General features: G+C 44.7%; 3 protein-coding genes across 7 annotated transcripts in view; all 3 read right to left on the reverse strand.

Annotated features, from left to right (window-relative positions):
- Positions 1 to 120: 120 nt before the first annotated feature.
- Positions 121 to 8,553, reverse strand: coq3 (coenzyme Q3 methyltransferase). The gene is made up of 6 exons (XM_086219201.1): positions 8,263 to 8,553; positions 6,531 to 6,668; positions 4,903 to 5,002; positions 2,882 to 3,154; positions 1,938 to 2,097; positions 121 to 784 (listed from the first exon to the last, which is right to left on the reverse strand). Exons 1-6 carry the CDS (start codon positions 8,448 to 8,450, stop codon positions 621 to 623), a joined length of 1,023 nt encoding a protein of 340 aa, XP_086075327.1. The 5' UTR covers positions 8,451 to 8,553; the 3' UTR covers positions 121 to 620.
- Positions 8,554 to 9,092: 539 nt separating this feature from the next.
- pnisr (PNN-interacting serine/arginine-rich protein) lies at positions 9,093 to 18,394 on the reverse strand. Of its 4 annotated transcripts, none has more exons than XM_086219205.1 (12): positions 18,067 to 18,394; positions 17,473 to 17,581; positions 17,089 to 17,295; positions 16,174 to 16,409; positions 15,623 to 15,785; positions 13,707 to 13,897; positions 13,414 to 13,554; positions 13,198 to 13,297; positions 12,594 to 12,647; positions 11,980 to 12,174; positions 10,005 to 11,066; positions 9,093 to 9,439 (listed from the first exon to the last, which is right to left on the reverse strand). In XM_086219205.1, exons 2-12 carry the CDS (start codon positions 17,558 to 17,560, stop codon positions 9,393 to 9,395), a joined length of 2,484 nt encoding a protein of 827 aa, XP_086075331.1. In that variant the 5' UTR covers positions 17,561 to 17,581; positions 18,067 to 18,394; the 3' UTR covers positions 9,093 to 9,392. The 4 variants fall into 4 exon arrangements, with proteins under 4 accessions (XP_086075331.1, XP_086075328.1, XP_086075330.1 ...); XM_086219202.1 differs by having other exon boundaries at positions 9,962 to 11,066; positions 18,067 to 18,386; XM_086219204.1 differs by having other exon boundaries at positions 9,962 to 11,066; positions 17,119 to 17,295; positions 18,067 to 18,382.
- Positions 18,395 to 21,391: 2,997 nt separating this feature from the next.
- usp45 (ubiquitin specific peptidase 45) overlaps positions 21,392 to 27,963 on the reverse strand; it is a 32,632-nt gene continuing 26,060 nt past the window's right edge. For both annotated transcript variants that reach the window (XM_086219207.1, XM_086219206.1), the window contains exons 12-18: positions 27,484 to 27,540; positions 27,242 to 27,373; positions 25,717 to 26,350; positions 25,453 to 25,550; positions 25,218 to 25,304; positions 24,926 to 25,070; positions 21,392 to 23,526 (exon numbers count right to left, since the gene is read on the reverse strand). In XM_086219207.1, coding sequence (XP_086075333.1) covers positions 23,396 to 23,526; positions 24,926 to 25,070; positions 25,218 to 25,304; positions 25,453 to 25,550; positions 25,717 to 26,350; positions 27,242 to 27,373; positions 27,484 to 27,540 — 1,284 coding nt within the window. In that variant the 3' untranslated portion in view covers positions 21,392 to 23,395. The remainder of the gene's footprint in view (positions 23,527 to 24,925; positions 25,071 to 25,217; positions 25,305 to 25,452; positions 25,551 to 25,716; positions 26,351 to 27,241; positions 27,374 to 27,483; positions 27,541 to 27,963) is intronic.

Below are 27,963 nucleotides of genomic sequence, written 5' to 3' on the forward strand. Positions count from 1 at the left end.
ATCCAACAGGAGGGAATGCGATTAGGGTTCAAGCAGGAAAGCAGTGGCACCAATGCGGCATTAACGGAACTAGACGTACTAATTATGAGAGGAGTTTTATTCAGTTACTTTCATACGCAACATGGAGAGTATCCATTTGCTGTGATGCCTTCAGGGTGTCCTGTAATCCCCGCAATCAATTTAACAAACTGCTGCACCACCAGGACAACAGATTTTTCACGGCTCTTAAAGTGAAATTAGTGTCTCTTTAACAACATCAGACAAGCTTGACTTGTTCTCCACCACTGGCTTTATTCAGATTATATAATACTTACACACGAGACCATTTTAATCCCGCAGGATCTGACTGTTCCTTCTTGTGCGTGGACACAAACTTCCAGAGGCTTAAGCTAAAAATACTAACCTGCATGCTGCCAAACCGCATGAAATCCTACTTATTGTCGACATTCACGCCAAACAAAATCCCGTTTCTGAGGAAAGGGTTGTTCTAACTGATGCACTGCGCGACTGCCGCCGTATGACTGGGGCTGTTTGTGTCTTTTCGGAGTCTTCGTGTCAGGCGGCAGCACAGAGGGGTCTCCACGTGGGATTGTTTCTGAGAGTGAGAACTGTCTGGTGTCTCAGCTGTGCGTGGCTGCTGTGGGAGTGGGCTCGTCTGGCTGGGGATCCTCAGCCAGTTTGACAGCGTGGAGGGCGTAGTTAATGGCTGTGCTGTTGGTCCAGCTCCAGGCTCCAGACACGGGGTTATACAGCATTCCTCGGACACACTGTGTTGAGAAACCGTCTGATGAAGGATGAAGGGAGTGGGGGTGGGGGGGGGGGCAGAGAGGACAGGACAGCAACAGGATGAGCAAGACACAAATCACCACATCATGACATTATAACAACACTAATAAAGAAACACACCAGAGCAAGACGAGAAGATGGCCGTCCCTCCGTCCACTGTGCTGCATGAGGGAGCCCAGAATCCAAGAGCCCAAGATCCAAATGACTGCATCTTCAAAACGGATGTTAGGCGCAACCCTAATTTTATTAATACAGATTAAAGTGCATTTGACCGTGGTATGCTAACCTGTCCATCCACTACCATTCATTGTGCTAAGCTAACTAGCGGTCAGCTGGTCTCAGCTCTCTAACGCAGCACAGAGGAGAGAAGCGTCTCCATCGTCCCGTCTGGCTCTGGGGAGGACGGACAACTTTTTTTTTTTTTTTACCTTTCAGTGACTTCAAAATGAACAACAGGCGAGAAGGACGAGCTGAAAGACGGGAGCTGATATCTGAGGCTGTTAAACCTGTGCTACCTTTGACTTTCAGTTCAGAAAGTGAAATCATACAAATGAGAAACGCGCTCCAAACCCTGATCAGCAGTAACATTCCGGTTAGATCAGAGGGCTACGTTTGGTCAGCCAGCCAAACTCTGGCATGATGAGTCTGCTGTACTCAGTAGTGCCAACTTTCCTTGAGCAATTATTATTATTTCATAAAGAATTACCCGACCAAGTGTTTCATGGTGGTGAAAACGATTTTATTGCTTCTATCCAAAAAGTTTTGGGGTTGTGTTAGGAAATTTTAGGGTTCTGGCAACTAAGTAAAGAATTCCTGAAAGATGAAATTGTTTCTATTGTTGAGTGTTTATCCGTTTTTGTGGGGAAAAAAAAAGAAACAAGACTCAGACTGTTTGTGGCCATTATTAACACTGAAGGCTGTTTGTGTCTTAATGAGCATGAACACTCATACCTGGAGTTCACCAGCAGCGCATCAACAGTTATTGAATTAATCATCACATGATATCGTGCAATACAAAGGCAGATAAAAGCTCAAACTCACACCTGAAAATGTGGCTGTGTAATTGATCATGTGGCAATGGCAACTTTAACTGCTGCAAGTGGTCGCTATTTTATTTGCAAGTGCAACCAGGTGACCTGAGCAGAGCTTACTGGACTCCAGGAGGCGCTCCAGCTCCACGGGGCTGATGAACTTCTCCCAGTCGTGCGTCCCGCTGGGAACGATGCGCAGCACCTGCTCCGCCACGACGATGCCCAGCGCGTACGACAGGTTGGTTTTATTAATGGTGGTGATGAAGAGTGAGCCGCCCGGCTACTCGCGCACACAGACACAGACACACACACACAAACACACACACACACACACAAAATGGTAATCAGTCAGAGGGATTTGTTTCAGGGCTGAGGTGCTCAAGGACTCATTTTTGCTGAAACGTCCCTGCAGGTATTTAAGTGCAGCTCCCTGCTATTCAAGGTGCGAGGGCTCAGAGAGCCTTCAGTGGGCATGAAGGGAGAGAGACGGGGCCCAGGCTCCGGGTTCAACCTGGGTCAGGATGGACGACTGAGCAGGAGACGAGCAGACGGGCAAAGAGTGAGACAGCAGTTTCTGTTGAATCTGCTGAACACATGCAGGGCCTCATACAAAAGAATCCCATCAACACCGCCTGGGGTGGGAGGAGTTTGAAAAGGTTTTAAGAAAAGAGCAGAAGTGAGAGAGATTTGGGCCAGAGGGCGAGCGAGCGAGAGAGAATGAGAGAGCAGGAGGAAGCATTAGTGAAGATTAGTCCAGCAGCGTGTCCCCTCAACTCCTGCGTCCCAGTGACCGAGGAGATTACCATCATCTGGCCTCAGTATTGATGTACAGCTTTCACTGAAGCTCGGCGCCGCTTCCATGCCAACTACTCACAAAACAACACGTGCTGGCGTGTTACTGCTGACACACAGCTGACGCAAACACACACACACAACCCTATCACCATATGCACCTTAACTCACGCTCAGATGAACACACACACTCACACACAGTGCTGATGCAGAAATGTATCTGCCATGAGAGAGAGCAGCTGGAAGAAAACACACACTGTCATGGGACGCACCTTCAGCACACGGCTGCAGCAGAAGGCGAACGTTTCCAGGTCGGCCAGATGTTCCACCACCTCGGACGCTACAACGGCGTCGAAGGGGCCTCTGTTCCCCTCCTCCCCCTCCTCTCCTCCCTCCCCATCTGCTGAGAGCTCCTCCAGGGTGCAGGCCCGGTAGCAGACACGCTCATGAAGATCAGGGTCAGAGGACAAATGCAGCTGGGCTGTGCCGATGCTGTCCCGGACCGGGTCTATACCCAAAACATCAGCTCCCAGGCGACCCAGAGGCTGGGGGGGGGGGGGGGGGGCAAACCTTTAGATGAGGTCTTATGAGGGCAGCAAGCATCAAATACACACACTGACAAACACAAGTACACGTTTTCATAACATCAGTGTATCAGTATAAAGCCATGCTCAGAGCGAGTCTGGGAAGCTCGGTGTGGTGCATGACTTACATGTGTGGTGCATGACTTGTCAAATCATTTATTATTTTAATGAGTAAACACCCAGATTTTTAAGGACTTAAAGGAGAAATCTTTTGCAGAGAGAACCTGATGAAGCCTGAAAACCTCACAGCTCTGCAACAGGGCCTTTAGAGGTCAACGTTTTGAGAACAAACGTCATGCAGAACGTGGACGACGACGTATTAATAAACGCAATTTCAAATACTTCTCTATTTTCTTTGTAGTAGAACTTTGGACCTTTTTATCTGGTATTTCTACTTTTACTTCAGTAGTTGAACGGAATACTTCTCTATCACTGCCGGTTCTCATCAGAGCTTAAAGCACCTCCACAGTACACAAGAAGAGGCAACGCTTCCAGCTGTTGGTCCTAGCAACGAGCAGGAGCTGACTCAGGCCCTTTGGGGATTCAATTCAATCATTTTTCCAGGAAATCTGTAAAATTCACGACGATGATCAAACATTAACAGGAAACAAACAGCAAATTAAAAACCCATTGACATAAAGTACATGTTAAAATACCACAGTATTTCATGGTACTTTTTTTTTGCTGTAATGACACAAATGAAAAATACAGCATGGAATCCTGAGAGCCATGCAAATACATAAATCAATGAATAGAAAATCGAGCAATTAATAGAAGATTACAGTATAATTTGCAGACTTAATAACTTATAAAATATGATTACACCCATCTACTTTGTCCAGTTTAAATCGTGTGAATTCAACTGCATTCCTGTGATATTTAGTGTATTTGTGAGGATTCGCAGTCATGTGTCCTCCAACTGATCAGTTGCTCTGCTTCACTCTCGTCTGTTACCGTCAGACGACACATCCCTCCTGTCTCAGACGAAGATGTGCTGGTGTTACACCTGCCACTGTTACGTAACACTCAACATCATAGTTCATATTCACGTCCTCACTGTGTGTCACAGTCTCGTGTGCCGCTCTTCATCTCACAGCTGATCTCTGGTTAGAGGCGAAGTCTGGTGCCCTCTTGTGGCTAAAGACGCAGCACACATGCCAGGGCAGAGCTGCACTTGCTGGCCCGCGGGCGAACGTCTCCTCCTCACAGCTGATCCCTTCTGATGGGAGGAGCTGCAGTGACGAGACGTCCGCAGACATGATCACAGTTTCAGTCTGAACAGACAGTCTTGGTTTTCTCGGCTGTCTGCAGCTGAGTGTGACAGCCTGTGTGACAGAGGGACGCATAAATGCAGGACCTGATTTTGTCTTCCCCAATCACAGCTGGTGCGTCCTCAGCATAAATGAAGGCCGAGACAGGAGCTGCATCCTCGCATAGCAGCCATCAACGCTAACAAACACATAAACAACTGTAAACGACCGACTGTCTGCTCCACCAAGCTGAGACCAGTCAGATCAGCGGAGAGCGCCGATCGGACTGACGCGAGGGTGTGAAGACCGGGCCGGAACGCGCCAAAAGCAGATTCTCACACTGTAACAGGCCATTGTTGGGAAGGAAAAGACAATCTGACAGCAGAGGTAGCAACTGAAGCAACTGTGGAGGAAGACATTGTAGAGGTGGGAGCATCCTTCTGTCACCCGCCTGTTTACCTCAGTGAGCAGGCCGCCGCCGCAGCCAACATCCAGTACTGAGAGTCCTGCGAGTGGTTTCCCTTGATGACGGGCTCTGTGCACGTTCAGCAGGCTGTCCCTGGACAGGAAGCAAGAGGTGACATTTCTCCCAACACACACACACACGGAGCTACAGAACTGGCCAGCCAATAATCACAAGTCATCTTCTGCCTACAGCCACAGAGGCCCTCACCCTCCACCCAAGCTCCTCCCTCCCTCCCTACCTTTCCTCACACACATCTGACTACTCGCCACCTCAGGCGTGTGTGGTCATCGTTAGAGCTCCGCTGGGGCACCAGAGCGTGCGCGCAAACACAGAGGGGAAGACGATGAGGTGTTGACAGACAGGCACCTCGCTATCTCCTGGCCCACCACAACACACAACTGCACGTGATGAAGTAACATCCACGTCAGAGCCACGATGCTGAAGGTAGAAGTACTGCGACCTCAAGTGTGCCCTTTGAGGAATTCTGAGAATGTGTGTACTTCATCCAGACAACAGAGAAACGCCTGTAATGTACATCGCCATGATTGCTGGTTTTAGAAGTGACGAGCTGATGATTCATTTTGCTTATGTGACTGCTAAGATTACATCAGAATTTAATTTCTTGATATAAAATTTACCATGACAGGAAAATTGTGTCCTTCTATTGTAAAATTTAGAGATTTATTTGGTAAGAATCTGCAGTAGCTGTGTAATCTAAGACATTGCGGGCTCAAGTTGTAATACATGTGAGTGGCTCGACTGGATCCATCGGAGGAGGACAGGCCAGCGGCTGGAGAGGACAATCAATCACTGTTCGAGTTTCTACAGGAAAAACAAAGCGGCGGATTTCAAATTGCTGCCAGTTTAAAGAATGTGGAAGTTTTATTGGAAGTAAAGTTTGCAGCATAAACAGCTGATTGGTTAAGAATGTTTTTAAGTTATTGATTTCAAATGGTTGCCGTAGCGCGACTGTCAGGACGACAACACTTGACCCCCACTGGTCATTACATGCATGGCACTAACCTAAATGCGTAAAAGATGAAATCTGGAGCTCAAGTTGAGGATTACTGAAACAAAAAGGACGCCAAGTGGCACAGCAGCAGCAGTAAGAATGTCAGAGTCTAAAGATCCAGTAGCAACAGTAGCAGTGATGCTGCGCCTCATTTAGACACGCCCTGAGGGCACACACACACGCCCGCACGCACGGCGAATCAGCCACACTGAAGACACACACTGGAGACAAGATCTGTCATCCTGTCACCATAAACACACATCAGCAGCAGCACCACCAAGAGCACAGAGGGGCAGGGGGAGGGCGGCAACAGCGGGCTCTCAGCCGGATGTAATGATCAGCGTGCAGCCCCCCTGCAGCAGATCTTATCAATCAAAGCATGTGCATACGTAGCACTGGGCTAACTCCAGCGCTATTGGCTGGAAACGTGCTGATGTGTGGAGGAATCCTGTCACCTCTGATGTCTGATTCTGTTGCTAACGCGTTAGCACAAGGAGAGACGGCCCCCAGGTCGTATTTGGACACGGCTGCTCAACGCCTCTGCCAATCAATCACTATCCAGGCATCACTAATACGCATACACACACACGGACACACACACACACACACCGTATGAAAGGCACTCTCAGGTCATTCATGGCATGAAGCGCTGCAAACTCTCCTTTTTCATCCCACCACTTGGTGGCCAGTGACTGGAACCTCTTCACCTCGTCGGGGTCCACTGTGGTCTGAGAGGCTGGCCGGCGACTGCACAACAGATAATGGACAGAGCACATGGACTCCATCAGCACCAACACAGCGGATGACAAAGATGAAGCCATATTTCATTGGCTGAGTCCAGCCAGAGCTCTGGGCTCTACACACCACAGTGACAGCGACAGACTCTTGCATTCTGACAACATGAACCATTTGATGATCGCCTTCATTTCGATGAGTAGCAGCGCCGGCTAACTATCAGCCCAGGTTTTATTTCTAATATTCGTCCCGATTTTTCCGTTTTCCTTTTATGATATGTACAGGCGGAGTGTCCCTAGTAATCGTGGGTCTGTGTAGTACAGGACTCTTCAGCATGTTTGTCTTCACATCAGGAATCTGCCTCCATGATGATGGAGTTCATCAGAACTCCCCACGAAAAGTACAGCAGGCAGCAGGTTTACAACGACAAATGATTTGAACGTGCTGCAGCCGAGAGGGACTGAGAGGGACTGAGGGTGCCGGGGGCCAATCTCATTCATTTTTGCCGTTTTCCTGGGTTTGGCAGTAAAGCTGGAAAATGGTGGCGTTCACTCCTGCATTAAGGTAGAGTCAAATGTCACGTCAAGGTTTCAGACCTCTCTCTAACAGAGATCAGGTCTGAGCTAATCAGCTGATTGGGGAAACCTGATCAATAACTGGATAATGAATTGACTGTTGGTAAGGCATCAAAACAACAACATGCCCTTTTCCTCAGTTTCATATTTTACACTTAAAGGTCAATATTCTGTTGTGTGCACACACGCAAAACTTTATCATCGTGGTTCATGAAATGTTTCATGAGAAATGAACATGAATGTGGACGAGTGCTCTATTCTGTAATATCAGTGGGGGGGGGGGGTGTGGAAGCAGAGAGGGATTTACTGCAGTTAATTCATTCTGTCATTATAAAAGCACACTGGTTAGCAGGATAACAAATGAATTAACCCAATATATTAACTAACGAGTTAGTTGTCCCAACCATTCATCATAGCGGTCATTTACAGGTTATTTCATGAGTTACTAAAATGTAATGTAAGCAGGCTATGACTCTCATGGGATTTTGTTGCCATGATTTTTTTTTTTGTGTGGGTTTTATTGTAATTTAACTACTGTTTGTGGCCAGTTCGGTGTTTTAGATACTTATGAATTAAAATATAATATGGGAGATAAATATCAACCAGGACAGATTTTCCCAGATCTACATGAGCCCTGAATATGCAGGGATTTGCCAAACAAATTTAGATTTTTCTCTGCTGTTGATTTGATTTATTCTTAAAATAATAAAAAAAAAACTTTCCAAAGCCTAGAAAATTCTGGAGTTGCTTTTTCAAATTTCCCAGGTTTTCCATGCCCGTATGTACCTTTCATCATTAGTTTTACCCTAAACGACTCAAGCCGAGCCAGCTGCTTTCACACTGACTGACTAAGTTAAGTTTGTGCTGCCGGAGGTTTAATTATGTTCGGCTTGCTAACTCAAGTGTAGCTAACATTAGCATCAGAGCTAGCACGAACGCTAAGTATCCTCAAATATCACAGCTGCCTGTGACAAAGGCGAGCCCTCGTATCCAGGTACTGTGGTACTCTCGCATACTAAACCTTCTCGTACCTGACTTGACGTCGCGCCGCGGTCGTCCCGGCAGCAGCGCTCCTCTGCCGCCATAGTGCCCGCTGTTTGCACACCTCGCTCCAGCTAAATGTGCTCCTCGCCGCGGGACTCTGGATCACCCCACACACGGCGGCCATCCTACTGCTGCGGAGCTCCACCATGACTCGGCCGAGCTTACTGAGGTACATGTTTATGTTGTAGGTGCACTGACAGCACCTGCGACAAGCAGTGAGCCACAGTGCTCACGTCTTATCTGCTCGGTCGGGAACAAGGCGCACTTGCGTTCCGCTCCGGTACCAGAGGGAAACAACTACAACCTACGACTACTAATAAACTGAGGAACGATTTATGTGGCGAAATAATACACAAACCTACTCACAGTTTTCAATGTTAGGATTTTGATAGACATTTATATGGTAAAGAAAAATCCCCCCCACATACACATACATACATCTGGCAGTGCAGTTGGCAGTCCTGTACTAACATGGGTTACTTACGACTCGTGACAATTCTCCTGACTGGACATTCTTTGCCTGCACTTGAGAATCTCTTTTCCATGCATTTCACCCAAGTTGATGACAAACTCCATGGTTCATTAAAAAACATTTACCTTAATTTTATGGCACATACGGTGCACTCTAATGTAGCCTTTGAGAGGAGCAATTCATGGCCACACAAAAAAATCTGCTGTCTTTATTTTTCAAAATCATCTCCAGGCCTGGAAGCAGTCTGTACTGCGGCGAGTTCAGCCATTTCTAGTTTTTTTAGTGTGCTGACGATCAAGAAATACTGCCGATTGTGGATTTAACACCAAAGACACTGAGGCCATACCAGGACAAACACTTTTATTGGACATCTTACATTGTTTGAAAAAAAGACATCCTGTTAAGATTTAAAATTATACTAGTTCAATTTTGTGTCCACCAAATCATTTTAAGCTTTGCATATCGATACATGTGAGAATTCCTACCATTCAAAATGTCTTGTTCTTCAGTCACACTTAAAAATGTCAACATATTTACAAAGATGAAAGATGTATGAAGGGGATTCACCTACACAACTGCCTCTATAATGAGACAAGCCTGTTCAACTCATGGAATTTAAAATGGTAAAGTGCACAGGTAAGGGAGTTAACTGTGCTCCTCAGCGTCTGCTACGACGGGAGGGGGACGCTGACCTGAAAGAGAGGCATGGACACCAAATTAATGCTGCACCAATCACACGCAACCATGCACACCAGAGAGTAAGAGCATGCACAAATCCACCCCCTGCCCACCACACATGCCCTCAAGAGTACTAAACATACTGTATTATCCACAAAAAGAACTACTGTTCAGCAAAGTGGAGAAGCAAATGGAACACGCAGAACATAGCGCAGGGACAGAAAATCTTACATGAGTCAAATCCTGACAGGAAATGCCAGATTCATATTTTAACAAGGCACTTAACAGGACCGAGTCCTGTGCAAAGGCAACATGGGCTCAACTTTATGACTCATTCACAGAGCAGAAATGGTATTTGGTGGATAAAACCCTGACTGAAACAGTTTTGCATCAGATTTTACAGCTACACAGTTGTGGATTCCTTTCAAAGAGAAGAGTAAGCCAACATTTATAAATTCCTTTACATGTTAAAGTCACAATGAGACAAACAATGAGAACATATAAAAGAAAGTGAAGAGGAAATAAACGAATACTACCTTGATCGCGACTTAGACTTGTGTTTGCGGCTTGCCTTCTTACCAGACTTGTGAGATTTTTCCGTCGACCTTGAGCGACTACGTTTGGATTTTTTTGATTTTTTTTCCTTGCTAACTTCAGGCGTAGGGGATCTGCTTGAATCAGAGTCTGAGCGTCTCTTGCTAGCCTTGGCGGAGCCCTTTTTGCTGGCTTTGCTCTCCTGCCGGGAGTGCCTGTCACTGTGGGAGTCAGTGTAGGAGTCACTCTCCTTCCTTTTCTTCGATTTGCCATTCTCCTCAGTAACATTAGAGCTGCCTTTTTCCTTCTCCTTTTCTTTCGCCTTTGCCTTGTCCTTCTTTTTATCAGATTCTTTCTCCCTATCTTTATCCTTCTTTTTCTTGTCTCTATCATGGCTGCGGCTCCTCTCTCTCTTCCCCTCCCTCTCTTTGCTGGAGGCCTTCTGTTTGTGTTTGCTACTGCGGCTATGACTGCTGTCCCTGCGCTCCCTGCTTCTTTTCCTCTCCTTATCCCTGTCTTTCTCCCTCTCCCGATCTCGGTCTCTGCTGCGACTGCGGCTTTCTCTGGCCCGGGCTCTTCCCCTGTCTCGCTCTCTGGATCTGGACCTACTTCTGCGGTTCCTTCGCTCTCGAGAATCACTGCGGTCTTTCCTGTGGTGGCCTGTTCGCTCTGCGCTACTCCTCTTCCTGTCCCTGACCTTCTCGCTGCGACGTCTGTGGGAGCTGTGGCTGCGGCTACGCCGCCGAGCCTTGTGAGACGAGGAGCGGCTACGCCTCCTCTTCCTCCGTGGAGAAGAGGATCGAGAGGAACTGCGAGAAGATGCTGTGGAAGAAGAGGATGAGGAGGAAGGGCTGCTACTATGGCTGGAGGTGGAACGGGAGCTGCTGCTGTGACCATTGGCTGGGGAATCGCTGCCACCTCGGCCTGACCGCTCCTTGGCCCTGCCCGAGTGCCTGCCCTCACTACCCTCAACTTCACTACGGGACCTACGCCTTTCTACCAAGGGCTCTGCCTCCCTGTCTTTTACGTCCTCTTTGTGAAAATTCTCTGACTGGCTCTCATCATATTCCCCCCTCTCTCTGTTCAATCTCTCCTTCACCATCTCTTCTGTGGAAAGAAACAAAGAAGCCTTAGTTTAGAAGTCAATAGGAAACTCGAGACTACAAACTCACCCAACTTTAACACCAATTGTAGCCATAATCTCCATAATTCACTCAGATCAGCATTAACTTTGGAGTTTTAACAATTTTCTTGACTTCACTTTTAATGATTTAAAACAGATTTAATTTTGACCACTCAAAAAAATGTATTTCCTCTACACACTTGCACATTTGACTTAAGGCGTGGTCACGCTTGGTGATCTGCACCATGTCCAAGCACATCTGTTCCCAAATTCTGGTTCCATTGACCAGTGTGAGCACACGGTTCTACACCCAGGCATGAAACATAGTCTTGGCACCAGTACGGTTGGATGATGCAACCTTCAGCACAGTACAGTTGCACTGAGTATGGACAGTGGCCTTGTGTTCTGGCTGTAAACACAGTGGCTGAGCAAGTGAAAGATGGAGCAGGAACAATTCTCCAGATATGACGCGACAGTATGCACTGTTGAATGCATGGGAATACGTGTGCTGCATGGCTTCGCTCAGTTGCCGCGCATTCAATCAAGTGGGACCTGCAGCTCAGGGTAAAAGTGTGCCACCTTTTGGTCCAGTGTGTTACAGAGTGTACAGTGAAGCCTGACATGGGACACGGGTTTTCACTCCGATTCCTTCCCTCTTCAGTGACTTAATGAAATAAATCCTGACCCACAGGATCCTTGACCAAATGTCAGGCTCTAGTTTAGGAGTACAGCTCAGTGATGACGTACATGTGATCAGTAGCCGAGGAGTGGAGGGGTCGTGTTGGGCAGCCAGGTAGTGTGAGAGCATACATGCATATGTAACAAGTGACTCGAAGAGATGCTGGGATCAACACATTGTACATTTACAAGACAAAGAAATGAACTTGGACATCTGACCTTGTGCAAGCAGAGCCTCTTGTGCTTGTTTTTCTTGTAGCTGCTGCATCTCCCGCTCTTTGCGGCGGAAGGCGTCCTGCTTCTCCCGGATGCGGTGGCGCAACTCCTCCTCATCTGTGTCGGAGGATTCGGACCCTCGAACGCTGCGATCGTCCTCATCCTCACTCTCATCTGAACCATAGTCCCCCAGCCCGCCTGCCACAACAGAACCCCCATGTTGTTGAGTGTTGGGAAGAGACCCAGATCTATTGACAGGTTCCACTTAGGGAACCTTCAATCTCAACCCAAGGTCGCAAAGAAAGGCACTTAATGCTGTATAGCTTTGTATTTTAAACCAAAAATCCCTTAAAGAAAATTAAATACATGGCTCCTTAAAAAATTGCTACACTTTGTGTTAAAGAGCATGCTTTTTTTCCCCTTTTCTTTTCTTTTTTTAAATCACAGAGCAAATTAAACCCAAATCTGTCACCATTTCCAGTTGTATACCAATCGAGTCTAAAATCTTAAAAACTAGGGTTGAATATTTGGGTACGTCTTGTGCTTGCAGCTTTTCCCCACACTCCTGACACCACCCCACCCGCCCACCCACCCGTTACAGAAAAATGGATACTCACTGAGACCAGTCAGAGAAGCCAGTGCACTTGACTGTGCCAGCTGTTTTGCAGGAGCTTTGATTCACATCAACAACAGGAACAACATGTTAAAACACATACTGCCATTTTCTCAAAGGCAAGAGTCGCTAGAGAAGGGGGGGGTCACAGATAAAGCACTATTCACACGAGCTGCCATTGGTAACAGGAGAAAAAAAAAGCAAAAGAAAAATGGAGAAAAGAGAGAAGGTTAACAAACAATCTTCTGTCATACAATCCAAAGTCAAACAGTCGGACAGGAGGGAAAGAACCAATCTGTACTAATGCACAGTCACGTCAATGCAGAGCGTCTCGTGTCTATAGGAGGGTCCACGGAAGAGTCAATACTGACTTTAGTCGGACCTTCAGTACCATGTACCAGGGAACAGGTCTTTAAATACTGCTCCCTCTCTGATGCATTAGCAGAGAATGGTTGACATCGACATGTTTGCTGCTCAATCACCCAACTTTACTGGGCATAACTGAGTAAAAATGAGATAATTATGCACGATAGATTCTCTTCAGACTTTAACTATGTGCGTGTGACAAGCATTCATGATGCAAAAAACTGGAAAAGAGAAGAGCAGACCTCGAGTTGCTTTGCGGTGAGATTCCTTGGCCACATGTAGGATCTCTTCATTCGTGACCTCCAGAAGTATCTCAGTCAGGAGCGTTTTTGTGGTAATCATCTAAATACAGGTGAAACACCCGTTGGAAATATTTGCAATTAATCTGATACAAACATAAGTCACTGGAACTGCAATATCCAGCATGACGAAAAGATTATCGGAGTTGTTAAACAGACCAGCTGGAATTCCTTTTCCTCCTCAGTCAATTCAGGTTCACTGTCCTCTGCAGGAGGCGACGGGCTTCGCACAGAAAATTCCTTTTTCAAAGGAGCCTTTTCTTCTTCATCATTGTCCTCATTCCCCTCATCATCACTGTCCTGATAAAGGCAGAAGCAGAGTTTCAATCAACCCTAGTTTGATAAATATACCAGAGAGAACAGCTCGTAATTTTGGATTTCCAACGAGCGACAGCACATTTCTTTTCCAAAAGAGGGCACTATGCACTCAAGGTAAGAAACATGTTGCTTACAAATTTACTCTTGCGGGGCACACGGGGCCCATCACCTCCGCTGTCTGCCTCGTGATCTTTGCCATCATCCTTTGCCATCTCTGCACGCTCCTTCTCCAACCGCTCTCGCTCCAGCTTCTTCTGCTTCTCTCTGTCCATCTTTTCAAGGCCCTCTCGGATCCATGCAGGGAGTGTGCGCCTCTTCACAGCATCTGGAGGTCAATTCAAGGTCAAAATTAATTTTCCGCATACTAACACGCTCTTACAATGATTACTTCTTGTCCCTTCTAGGAAAAAGGTCCAATAGTTTGTATGATGACCTGCTGCTTTTTCTTTACAAAACTGGTATAAATTCATGCTCCATAAAATATTTGAGACACTGTGGAATCATTGTTTGCTCATGCATGATCAATAGGTTTGTTCCTTTAAACATGAAATCCATCTACATAACTAAGTCCATAAAACACAAACAATTTATAAGATATAATTTACAATCTGGGGCCAATTTAGTAAGCCAACAAGGACATGGAATCACAGGAGTCGGTCCCCGTGCACTAGAGCTGGGTATCACCACTGACCTCCCGATACGATACGATTTCGATACACTAGGTCCCAAGTCGATACAATTTCCGATATGATTCGATACAACATACGATACAATATTTTAATTACAATACCAATTTTGCTTTGGTAATGGAAGAGATTCTCAAAGGACTAATGCTGAAAATTCAATTGTAAAAGTAACCCTCTAACCTGCTGCATAATTAAATATTAATATTTACATTGAGAACTGACCATTAAACAATAGTTATACAACATTATGCACTTTTTATTTAAATATATGACCATCACTCAAAACAGAAGGGCAACTTAGACCTCCACAAACTGTCAGCAGCTCAGCAGGATGACTCGCGGTGTGGCGAGCTTCAATCACCCGCGTTTGTAAAACGTGGGACATGAGGGACCAGTGACTGTCAGTGTACTGAGAGGTGATGGTCAAGTAGGAATCGTAGCTCTGCTTGTCCAGCTGTCGCAAGTGATGGCAACTCTCTCTGCCGATTTCATTGCAGTTGCAACGTTGTTTTTAACATCTCTGTACATCTTTGAGATTGTGACTTGACTCAGTTGTTTCCGTGTCAGTAGCACATGGCGTGGTTCCAGTGTCTGGACGAGGTGTCTGAAGCCAACATTTTCAGCCACACAGGATGGTCTGAGGTCCTTGCAGATAAAAATTGCCAGAGCCAAAGTGATGCTCTCTGCACATGGAGGCATGGATGGAAACTTCATCCCAAATTCTTTCTCCAGCGAGGGTTGTTGCAGTGACTTGTAGTTTCCTGGTTGCTGAGTGTACTCTGGGTGATGCCTCGTCAAATGGCTCCAGAGATTAGTTGTGTTTCCGTTGTACTTAACCTCTACTTTGCACATTTTGCGCACAGCATTATTTTTGTCGAGTTGGGCACAGTTTTCTCGCTTCTTAAAGCCGAAGTGCTGCCAGACATCGGCACTTAAATTTGCCGGAGATTAAAGTTGCGCTTCCGCCATCTTGTTGTTCTCTGATCGGAGGCACATGGCCTGGATCTCGTGAGATCTGATAATCTGACTGCAATAACGTTGTACTACGCACTAAATCACACCAGACTAAAGGGGCAAACAAAAACAAAAAAATAAACAGGGAAAATCTAATGCATTTTAAAAGATTGATACTGATTTATGCATCGATAATCTTTCCTACAAATGTATATCGATCAATTATCGGTATATAGACATTTTTAACCCACCTCTACCGTGCACTGAACGCTTCTGCATCCTCACAGGTTGTGTTAAATACATGAGATAAATTCTGTTATAGTCTGTACAATGCACTGAAGCCCCTCAGGTAGTCTGCTACCCAGTAATCTTGACTATCAAAACAGACTATTAAGTGACACAAGGCTTACCCAGTGGTGCTGGGGCCTCCTGTTTGACAGGAAGTGGGATAGGAGATCGTGGCCGATCCCTAAAACCGGGTGGTCTGGCATCTCGTCTGTTCTGAGGGGGGCCCTGCCAGTATGGGGAATGGAAGCCTGTTGGTGTGGGGGCAAATGATGAAGCAGCTCCATGCTGTGAAGAGACAACACAACATAAAAGTTAGACGACAGTAATAACAGATCCTCCATTTCTGCCACAAAGGGCTCGGTGTTCTCCTGTACCGCAATACTCTCACGACTATCACGACTATCCAGGCTAGAAAGTGATATGTTTAAAAAAAAGGAAAAAATTTACAAAAACAAACAAAGGGAAAAAAAATCAGCTAGTAAAATAATACCAAACCATGCTGGATCCTCAACAAGGCAACACTTTTCTCCAAACGGCACCAAGTAGGCACTGACTGACACATCTAGATGCTGGAACCCAGTTGGCACAGTTTCTATGGATTGCTCCTTCTTGTGTTATGGTTGTCACACTAAACCCAAACTCTTCAACAGTTTCTACTGTAGCATCTGCATACCTGATAATCAAACTGGTTCATGGCCATGGGGGCCATGGCGTAGCTGTCGGGCTGTGCCCCATACCCATGGCTGTTCTGGGGGTAAACCCCGCGGTGGGTGTCAGAGTTGAACTCCACGCTGTCCTGGCTGTTGCTGTCTTCGCTGGGGTTCACCACATCCATCGGTGCTGACCCAGGAGGGATCCAGGCCTGGTCAGGGGGTGGGGGAGGAGGGGGCTGGCCATGCATTCCCCATTCTGTTCATGGAAAATAATCAATAAAGAAAAGAAAGAGCAATATGTTCAAATTGAGGTCTCCCAAGAGGAATGTTCAAGAAATTGATCATGCTATTCATTCTTTTACGCATTTGATAAAGTGGTTCTCACTTCATCAGCAAAAGCAGTGGAAAAATGTTTACTGACATTAATTGAAAATAGGGTTTTAAGACCATAATAAGTCTCAGTTTAAAATAAGAACTATGACAAACTGAAACGGATGTGAAAGACAGATTGACAGAGAGAAGCCTCCTTCTCCCCCCAGGAGTCATTCAGGAGCTCATCACCAAGAGACATCTGACCTGTTGGCAACAACTTCACGAATACTAAAATTCAAATTAAAACTAGGACTGTCGTCCTCCATATGACAGCCATACCGGGTTAACAGTTTTTGCAAAATCTTAAATACTTCATGCAATATTATTTACTTTTTGTGCTCTGAAATTGGTTCATTTCACTGTTTAGCAAGGTGGTGAAATAAGGGGTGCCTGCATGGCCACACGGCATTCAGTGGATATGCCTGACAGGTAAGAGTAACTAACCATGTCTAGTTTATTATTTTGTTTGCAAAGGTGAATACTGAACACAGAACCAAAACAAAGACAGAAGGGAAATAGTGTGTATATACAAAGAATATGGCAAAAGAGAAACAGGTACAAACTTGTTGTGGTTAGAGGAGGCATCTGTGTACCTGGCTGCCACATTCTGCCAAATGCTGGGTCACCCTGGAAGGTACCATGGTTGCTCTGGCCAATGGTTTCAAGACCTGGGATTTCCTGGCCATTGGGCTGGATGCTTGGCTGCTCAGCTCCTGTTGACTCCTTCTGAGCTATCCATGCCTGCGCCAGGGCAGCCCAGTCCACTTGACCTGTACAAAGACAGAAAACAAATCCATTGCAGCATTTAATACAGGTCTCTTCAACTCATAATGGCTCTCTGAGCAGGGGTAGCTGTAGAAAAAAATAGAAATAAATTTAAAAAAAGGGGTAACCTCATCCACATATATTTACAAGATAAATGCTGTGCAAGTGCATTGCACACTGACCTGGATCTTGCTGGTGCTGGAAAGACTGCATCCACTGCTGCTGGCTCAGAGGCCACTGCGGCCAGGGCTGCCCACCCTGGTCCCACATCGCTCTCGTCTGTACACAAACCTGAGAAATTCAAGACAGCTATGTTTACGTTCCATTCATGCTTTTCTTGGCATGACATGAGCTGCTGAGGTCCAAGAGAAATGACCAAACAAAAAAGGATGGCAAGCATTAGCATTGAGCTAATCTTACCGTTCATCGACCGGCTGGCTGAAATTTACTGACTCACATTAATAACTACATCAAACTTTATCGTTATGACAGAAATAAACCGTGGCGTATCAGGCGGCGAAGCCCAAACCTCTACACTCGATGGTGGTCGCGAATTTTTACGAGCTCGGGTAGCTCGCGCAAGCTAACGGCTGCTAGCAATAGCTGAGCTAAGACTGAAGGCTAACGATGTGTGGCACAAACGTCCTCACGGGGTGGGGATTAATACGCCTTTCTGTTTAGCACTATCTTAGACATGGGAAGAGTTTTTAAAGTGCTGCAATGGCAGAGTGAAAGAAGCATGTGTCGGCACTGTGCTTGGAGAAACAAGAGCCCACCTTTCACCGTTTCTCTCCAGCGTTGCTGTCCCAAAATGGCTGCACTGCACTAGTGAGCAGTTGTGAGGAAGTGTGATCCAACCGATCCTCTCCGCCGCTCACTTCAGTTCCTGTGGAGAATTCAACAATAAAGGCTTTTCAGGTTTTGGTCAAGTTTTCTGTCTGGAGTCGTAACACTTCCTTTCAAAAGGCCAGAATGAGCGAGCAAATTATCAGCCGTTAATGGCAGTGTATACAGGAACAGGGTCGAAACCGGTCCGGTCTGGAAGAGACGGACTGATTCCGTCCTTTGTTATTCAGGACAAACTTTGAATCGGGTCTTTAGTTTCTAAAGCTTCAAATTCATGCATCCGCAGTTCCCTCATGTCGCTCCATGGAAGCCTGTTTACTCCAGATGGAAAAAAATGTCAATAAAAAGATGAAAAATCAGCCTTGAGTTTAAAAAAGTCATTATTATTATTATTATTATTATTATTATTATTATTATTATTATTATTATTATAAGATAAAAAGCCATACTTCTGAAATAGAGTAACAACTATCATATAAAAGTCCTAATTATAAGATCAAAAGTCAAAATTATCCAATTAAAAGTCATGATTAAAGGATAAGAAGTCATGATTATGATGTAAAAGTCAAAACTATGATGTGGGGAGGTGAGGTGAGGGCGTGCACACTGTATCTTTGGTTACTACGTGTCATAATTTCCCCTTTTAAATCTCACGTTTATGACTGTGTTACTTACAATTTCCATCTTTAATCTCATAATTTTGAATATATACCTCATAATTATTACTTTATATCTGATAATTAAAACTTTATCTCACAATTATTACTTTTATGTCAAAAGTTTGAGTTTGTCACCCTATTATTATAACTTTTTTATCTCAAAAGTATGACTTTGCAACTCATTTTGATTTACCATGGATTTCTTTCCTCATCAGTGCCGATTTTTAACCTTTTTATTTTATGCACATTGCAAGAATGGACTTCCACAGATGTCACAAAAAAGAAATTCTACCAGCTTTTTCATTATAATTGTTTTAAAAACACAAACACACTCACACATTGATACAAAAATTAAATAAATGTGTTTAATAAATCTTACATTTCATTATGAACACAATGTGAAGCTCCAAGAATGAAATGATGTGTTTATTTTTATTCTTTTAGTGGCGATGTCACACTTGTTGTAATAACAGCATGATAAGGCAGCTATGAGTTTGAAGGGTGTCCAGTCAACAAGCATGTATGAAGAGGGTTTGGCTTGGATGGAGCAAGATGAAAACAGGGCGTCGTGCCAGTGGTTGGAACACGCAAAGTTCAGTTGCAGAAGTTCGTAGTACTCAGGCTGGGTCAGAGAACCAAGGAACCCAGGAAGACTGGCCCTCATCCCCCTCAACGACAAACCTCTGTACTTGCAAAAATCGTAATACATTTGGTCGACACTCACAAGAAAATAAGAGATCAAGGATGAAATAATGAGGAAAAATAAAAAGATAACACCAAGGGTTCTAGGGGTCAACATCTAAAAGGAAATTAAAGTTAAAATATCAGGCTCCCTGGTTCTTTGGGTGAACCCTTGAACTTAATCTTTAACTATCCCTTTAACTCTCGCTTTAACTTAACCTTTAACTATCCCTTTAACTCTCGCTTTAACTTAACCGTTAACTATCCCTTTAATTTAACCTTTAACTATCCCTTTAACTATCCCTTTAACTTAACCTTTAACTATCCCTTTAACTTAACCTTTAACTCTCCTTTTAACTTAACCTTTAACTATCCCTTTAGCCACGCAACGGCAAACAGTTAAATCAAAGCTGCGTGGGCCTACCCAGGGTGGTGTGGGTGTTTCCATTGGACGCCACAGCTAAAGTTTAGAGGGAATTTTCTGTTCACGCCAACATTATTAATCAGTTCCTCAACTGACTTTAAGTTATCCTTTGATAATTTGTCTCATTAAACTCTGTAGCCCATCAAGTTGCTAAAATTTGCTTCACAGTGAAAAACCATGGTATTTACATCCTGTTGACATGATGGTGCACAAGTAATAATCCAACATCATATTTCATTTTCATCCATGTTACACTGATAAATGACGTTACTCTCTTGTAAGCAGGTGTTTGCAATTATTGTGACCAGGCTGCTCCAGTCAGTCGCTCCTGAGGAGCCACAATGCTGTGGCGCATACGCACAAGAGCTGAAATTTTGCTTCAGGATAATATTAATTGCAAGTCTAACTAGATAAATGAATCTCAGTTGATGGTTTATCTCTAACCCTGCAAGACATCTCTGATCACCACCACACAATTCTTTAAGTTCATTCCATTCTTAAATATCTAGAAAAACAAAGACAACAGCGCAGTGCACGCAGAGGGGATGACATCACCCTGTGACTGGTTCTTTTTTGTTTTGTGGCGTCACACAATATGGCCCTGACCCTCAAACAACAATAATTAAAAATAATGTCCCTGTCATTTTCAAGGATGAACTAGAAAAATGTATCAAAGGTCAAGGTCACTGTGACAGACACACGCCCAGATAGCTGTTTTCTTAAATTTCAGCATAGAAACACTTTTTAATGCAAACAGAAATTATAAATAATCATAACATTTATTCAGTGTCAACCACTGGTAAAATACAGACCTCATCACCCCGTGACGCAGCGAAGGCTGAGGTGCCGGGGGTCAGTGAGGCGGGTGTCAGCTGGGTGAGGATGATGGCGAAAATGGCGTGTTGGTGAGAGTGGTGCATTTTAGCCTCCACAGCTGGTAGACACTGATGAGCATTCCAGCGCCAACCTATACTTCCTCGAAATGGGGGGGCGCGTCTTTCATTAACTGAGATTAAATCACATCAAACGCTTCGGCAGCATGTCCCCGAGCCAAAGGCCACCCCCTTCCCTTTTTAAAAATAGACAAATGCATTTCAGAAAAGATTTGCTCTTTTCTCGTTGACAACCTGTTTTACTGTTTGAACAGCATGACTCGGATGTCACAGCGTGTGGTAACAAGAGGGCGCACAGGGCAATGTTTTTGGACGTTGCCCTTTTCCTGATTCCACACCCACCTCCTCTTCACCAGCTCGCGACATGTTCTGAAGCAGGGCTGCTTTGCACCTGTCAGGGCGCATCACCAGCCAGGACGGCTTGAATATGGCACCACGGGACACACAGTGACAGTCCAGAGCTTTTGTCAGCAACATCTCACTTCGGAGTAAAAACACGATGACATCAACTCCAGAGCCAGAGCCCGCTCCCTCCATCTCTGTTCCACTCATGCTGTCACAAGAAAGAAGCCATAACAGAGCCCTGTAGAACATTCCGTCAAGAAATCGGATTTATTTTGTTTCAGACACAATGTAGGCATAGTCAAATGCATACCAAATATTCATCATTGTATAATTAAACGTTTTCCTGGAAACACATTCCGGTCTTGAGGAAAAACCCTGCACGCCTGAAGCACCAGTTTCTCATTTATAAAATTACATACAATCATTATTTTTTTCACAGTAAGTTATACTGTACACAAATATGTCATATATATGTATCCCTCTTAACATTTGATTCCGCATGTTTTCCTTCTCAACATGCAGTTCCTTAATTAACCTGAAGCATAGGCACTGAATATGTCTGCAATTCCAAAGAAAACTAGAAACCTCTAGAGTCTAGAGTCTAATGCACGAGTCAAACCATTTCCCTTCTACTGTTTTGGCAACGAAAAATGTTTTCACCTCAAATATTTTTCATACAATAAGATGAACAGCTCATTAGACAGACAGTTCAAGAATAGGCAATACATTCATTATAACATGAACCCCATGCACATGACAGCAAAGATGTTTTCTATTTCTACGTTTTTTTGCTAAAACTCACTGATATAGTAGAAGAAGTCGGCCTGCGTCCGTGTTGAGCATCTTTAGGGGCCTGTGTGTGCATGACTACTGTACAGTCAACAGTAGAGCTGAACTACAATGAAGGTGTTTTGTTGACTTGTTAAACACTCAACATGTTGTGTGCGCTCTCTCTCAAGAAATGACCTGCAGAAACTGTATGAAGGAAACGTGTGTTTGTCTCTGTGTTATAGGTTTTGGCTCCGACTTGTTGCTGTGAGACTCATCTTTGGCAAATGTCATTTACTGATAGATTCAGAAATTTTTTAAAAAAAGAACAATGTCTGAGACCATAATCATCTGTAAAACAGCTGTATTACGACTTCAAGGTGCTATGTGTAACAATTCAAACCAGCCTGTTGGTGTAAACAACTCGAGGTTGAGATGGAGTGGGAATTATCACTGTCATAACTAAGAATGCAGGAAAAGCTGCATTACTATCGACCAGCTCACGTAGGCTATTTTTTTACAACAACGGTATTGCTCTTAATATTAATTATTTCCATCCAGCTGGAACAAAGCGCCACAGGTTTTGCAGGCCAAACCTGAAGACAGCACCGCCAAGGGTTCCCTCGACCAAAGGCCCACAGGATTTCTGCACTGGGTCGTCCATCATTGCAGGAAGTAAACTCCGTGGCCAATGAGGGATTTGTTTGACAAGATAATCTTCATGATTGGAGAAGTGTGAATACTTTTGGTGCATCCCAATGAAAAATATGCTCAAAACTGTCAAATAGTAACTGCACTGTAGTGCGTCATTAATAGTAGCAATTAATATCCCTTAAAATCACCAGTGTCTCCTCTTTAGTGTAACAGACAGCATTTCTTTCATCAGTTCAATCTCCCATCACGATGCATCGTACAATCTTATGGAGCATTTAAGACAGTTGTGAGCGTATGCATTAAATATGTGTACCGATATGAAAACAGCACACATAGCACCTTCAAACTACATTCTCCTGTCTCTCATTCATTCACACAAGTACACACACACACACACACACACGCACGCACTTGACATCAACTTTTCAGTGCTGAGCCCATTTTAGCATGCGGTATTCTGCTCACAGTATTTCCTGGCATCTAGCAAACTCTTCCATGCAGCAGCTATCCCAGACACATGAATGTGGGAGAGATAGACAATAAAGTTAGAACAGCTCAGGGTCAGTAAAATCCCCCACCTCTATTCAAATGGCAGGATTTTTAAAATTGGAGGAAAAATAAAAACTGGGACAATATCAGTTCAGAACATGACCTGACCTTCAAATGTGACTCTGCCAATTTTTCAAATAATTTGTGTGCCAATGACCAACGGTCATTCCTTTCATGGACAATCTCTCGCTCTTCTTCGCTCCTGGACAGACAGTAAGAGGAGTTGTGCATGCTGTGCCACAAACAACACAAATAAAAACACATGTGGGGTTTACACTTGGCGGGATTACAGCAGTTCCTCGTAGAAGAGCAGGTATGCCTGAGAGTTGAGTACCCGCGATTCTGGTACCATCTGGACAGTCGTATCACTGACGTAGACCCACTGACTCTGGGAGGTACTGCTGCTGTCCCTCGCACCTGAAAAACACACACACACACACACTGTAAATCACATGCGGATGATACAATAAAGCATCAGTTGCTGTTTGGAGCTGTACTAGCCGGATGTAGGACAGTCAGCAGGTAGATTTAGAGGTACTTTACAGATACCGAACACTACTACAACTTAAATATATGTCAGTTTGGTCCAAGAGAAGTACGGAAGTTGTTCGTCATACTAGGGTCTAATTTGTAAACACTGCAAATACGCAGAACAAGACTTGAAACAGGCGAACACCCCAAAGGTTGTGATGCTCCAATGTTATGTGTTTATTGTGGAATAATAGAAGCCAAGAATGGTTTATCACTATCACACACACACACAGCCCGGGGGGGGGGGGGGGGGGGGGGGAGCTGTATCTGAAGAACTGATCATCATCATAGTAGAAATTCCAGATGACATCAAGTAGCGTCAAAGAAACGAAAAACAGAACCTTGGTCGTCTTCAGGGACACACGGTCAGTGACATAGTTTAAGTATAGTGCAGTTTGTATGTAAAATCATGGTACTGAACACTACTGTGCAGTCAGGTACACAGAGCGCACACACACACACACACGCTTCAGTTACATCCTGCATAAATTGTGCCAAATCAGGAACAAAAGGCAGTAACAGATTTCAATTACATAGTCATGTCAATCAAAACCCTGTAATTCCCTGGGCAGCACTAATTGATGCAATCTTTAGTTTGCCTGGTGTAAACGTGTCAGTCCTGCTCTGACACGCGTGCGTCACACATAACCATTGAGCCACTTTTATCAGTCTTCTGCGAACTCGTCATGATTCACCATAAAGAAAAAGGCCATCACATTTTTAATGGAGATGCATAGGTAATCAGTTGTTAATCAATTTCTGGCAATCAATCACAAAGCGTGACATGCCTCAATCATCCAAACCTCTAATGTTCTTTACAAATATATAATTGAGCTGTCTGTGCGGCTCCGCAATAATCGTCCTCTACCGTTTACTGCAGCGCATTAACATTTTAGTGAGCTGCTGTTTCTTTAAAAGAGTGGAAAAAGAGTGGAACGTACTGTGCACATTTACAGGAACTAAAGTCTGCGTAAGCAGGACGTTTGAGCCTCTGTCATCACCAGTGGCTCTGACATCAGAATGTCCAGTCACACATTAGCGGATCTGCAGAAATCACAGTCTGTGTACGAGCTTTAAATCCTGTTCAGCATCAATTCTAAGCGAGAAATACGGACAAAAAACCATCATCGATAAAACACACTTGCACTGATCCTGCTCTCCCTAGAGGACATCTTCAAGGTCACAGGGAGTGAATGCCACAAACACCAACGCTTTCATCAACTGCTCACAAAGACAGAAACAGAAGAAAAGGTTTAAAAAGAGCTCAAGAGAGCTGAACCCTGACCTGACAGGTTCCTGTGATGAGATTCCATTTTCCTCTGGGGAGTTCGGACTTTTACATATGCAGTGTAATGGCCCCCCCGCATGGAGCCACTGTGTTCAACAATCCCATACAGGCTGTAGAGGACGTGGCCTTCGGCTACCAGGTTCTAGCACAGATCAGACAAAAGGGTTAGAAAAAGAAGCGTCCAAAATGTAAAATATACTGAAGACACCAAGAGCAGAACAAACCAAGGAAATTCATGACGAGCTCAATTTGTGAGGAAGAAGACACATTAGGTAAACTGGATCAGTACCTTGCAGGATGCTGAACAAAATGGAGCCAGATCCAGGATCAAGGGAAAGTCAACATGGCGGTTCACCTTTCGTAGATTCATCCCTGCCTTAAAATACAAAGTGGTACGGTGACATTTAGGCTTGTCGATCACAACAATTTCAGATATGTTAAAAAAAACGAAAACAATACTAGATGAAATATAAAAGGATTTAAATAAATAAAGGACAATCAAACATTTGTGTTCGGCTACTTACCTGGTGGAACCTCTTAAGATGTAAAGTGATGACAGGAGGCAGGGAGGATATCAGCATTTGTTTCCGAGCGCTGGTGTAAATCTTCTCCACCTTCTTATCTACAAGGACAACGCCAAAGCAATGTCAGGTTTCGCTGTAACCAATTCTGATGAAGTGACCACAAGAGCCAAAACAGGATGAATCAGTCCTTTCCGTCTTTCTCTGGAAAAACTCAGACATACAACCTCAGAGCTCTCAACTCTGGTTCTGAATTTGTGGACGTACCCGCTGAGCTGCTCTTGCGAAGCTGCTTCTGTCTGCGTTCAGTGCAGCTCTCACAGAGCAGCTTGTTGTTGCCCATCAGCAGTTCCACTGAGGTGAACTGGTGGAGGCAGGACTGGATGGAGCACTCCTTGGAGCTGGGGGTGTAACTATGGGACAGGGCCTGGAACGCCCCCTGGTGGTACTGATGGTGGAAGTTTTCTCTTTCTCCCTGTTCCTCCGGGGAACAGTGTGAAGAGGGTGAGCCATCACCAGAGCTAAATCCCAGGCTGACCTTAGACACTGCCGTAACTAACTGCTCTACAGCGCCGCCTTGCCTCGTGGAGGACGAAGGTGAGGCTGAGGAGGCGGAGATGGTTGAAGTGTGAGCGGATGAAGTTTGACCGAGATCATAGCTGGATGAGGAGGTGCGTGGGGCACACTCGCTCTCAGAGGCTTCACTGTCTGCATCATTACTGCTGTCCTGAGGACCTGAGTCTCTTTCACTGCCATCTGAAAGGCTACCGGCAGCCGCCATCTTGCAAACAGTGACACTGCGGCTTGATCCGCTCGGCATCCCCTCCTCATCCGACCTGTCTGGTCCACAGCCTGCCCCCTTCCCCTCCATAGAGCTGGAACACCTCCTTCCCTGTTGTTTCTGGAAGATAAATAGAATGCACACGATAGACCCTCTCAGACGTGCACTGTAGTCTTCTGCCAGTTCTATCGGTTAGCGTCAGAATGACCTCCAAAAAATGTATACCAGTTGCTTTAATTACAGTTTTAGAACATTTTCACAAGGTTTAAGTGTGGGGGGGAAAAAAATCCCAAAATGAAAGTAAAGACATAAAACAGGCATTCAGCTATTCTTTTGTATCATGCTTTTCAGGAAGATTTCAATGTCATAGCTTAATCAAACAAAATGAAAAAGAAATGAAAATAGGAAGCTGCGTTTTGCCCTAAGAACTATTGTGACAGTTAATATGATTTCTGAATCGTCTTCAAAGTACGCGCAATTCTTTTTCATGACATTCTTTTAAATTTTAGTTGGAAGAAACAATGACAGCCTGGCACTACAGAATCAACACAATCACGCTTTGCCCTCTTTTAATATCACAACAGGAAACCAGAATTGCCACTAAAAAGGTCAGAAATGTGTTTTTGCAGAACATCATGATGCCACACACTGACGCTGACCTTTGACGTGGATAGAAAATAATCATTTTACCCTTTTTGACATCTGAAATGCTTTAATCAGTGTAGGAATTTGGAGTAACAACCAAAATCATGTTTGTTGAGGTCAAGGTCACCTTTTCCAACCGGTGACCACTTAATTCTAACCGGTGATTCATGAGTCTGAGCAAACATTTGTGCCAGATGTAATAACAGTTCCTCTTTTATTGTGTTTACAAGAATGGGACAGACTGACGCACTGATAGCTATAAGTTGGAAAATAATGGTACTGTGAGAATCACTTTTCGTTTTGAGAAAGCAGCAAGCAAAGCAACTACTGTACCAGTGTATTTTCTATGTATAGAGGCACTCCTACCTGCCCACTCAGTTTCCTGGTGTTCCTGTTGCCAGCGTGTGCTGTTGAAAGAACCTGCTCAGAGTGTGTCACATGGCCTTCCTGCTCGCGGCTGCCCTTCCCCTGCCTGCCAGGGTTGGATGGTTTGGATATCTGAGCACAACAATGATCATGCATCATCAGTGGATGATTTGGCCAAATACGCCACTGCAAAGATGATTCTTCATCCTCTTGACTATTTACACATATTTTCAGCAACTCACTCTCTCCTCTATGATGGGTAAAGAGATGTCAATGAATGCCTCTTTCACTGTGGAGATCTGGAAGAGAAACCATCACGTAAGTCAACACCAGGTGCTTCTGCAAGTCTGAGAGGAATTTAGAAGAGCCGCTACTCTGCTTTTCCTCTTCCGCTTCATACCTTGAGCTCTCTAACTTCAAGGATATTCTGTACTTTGCATAACAGCAGTTGCTCTGTTAACAACCCTGAACTCCAACAGTAAGTGCCTGCTGCTAACAGCTAGTTTTTGAGCTGGTCCTTAATTTGCTTTCTTTTTTTGTGGCTTTCAACATTGCATCCTCCAACTCAGAATTTTTTTTTATAGTCAGTCGAGGATCTTCCTGTAGTCTAGAAATGTGCCCCACAACAGTTTGCCTGGCAATCTACTGTGCGTTCTGCTGAAAATTGTTGATGGAGATGGCCATTAAATCAATGAAGGATACATCTGGGGCAGGGGTGGCTT

Source organism: Aulostomus chinensis, chromosome 11 (assembly GCF_037954235.1).
Source record: "Aulostomus chinensis isolate RoL2024-O1b breed Wild chromosome 11, RoL_Achi_v1.0, whole genome shotgun sequence".
Lineage (NCBI taxonomy): Eukaryota > Metazoa > Chordata > Actinopteri > Syngnathiformes > Aulostomidae > Aulostomus > Aulostomus chinensis.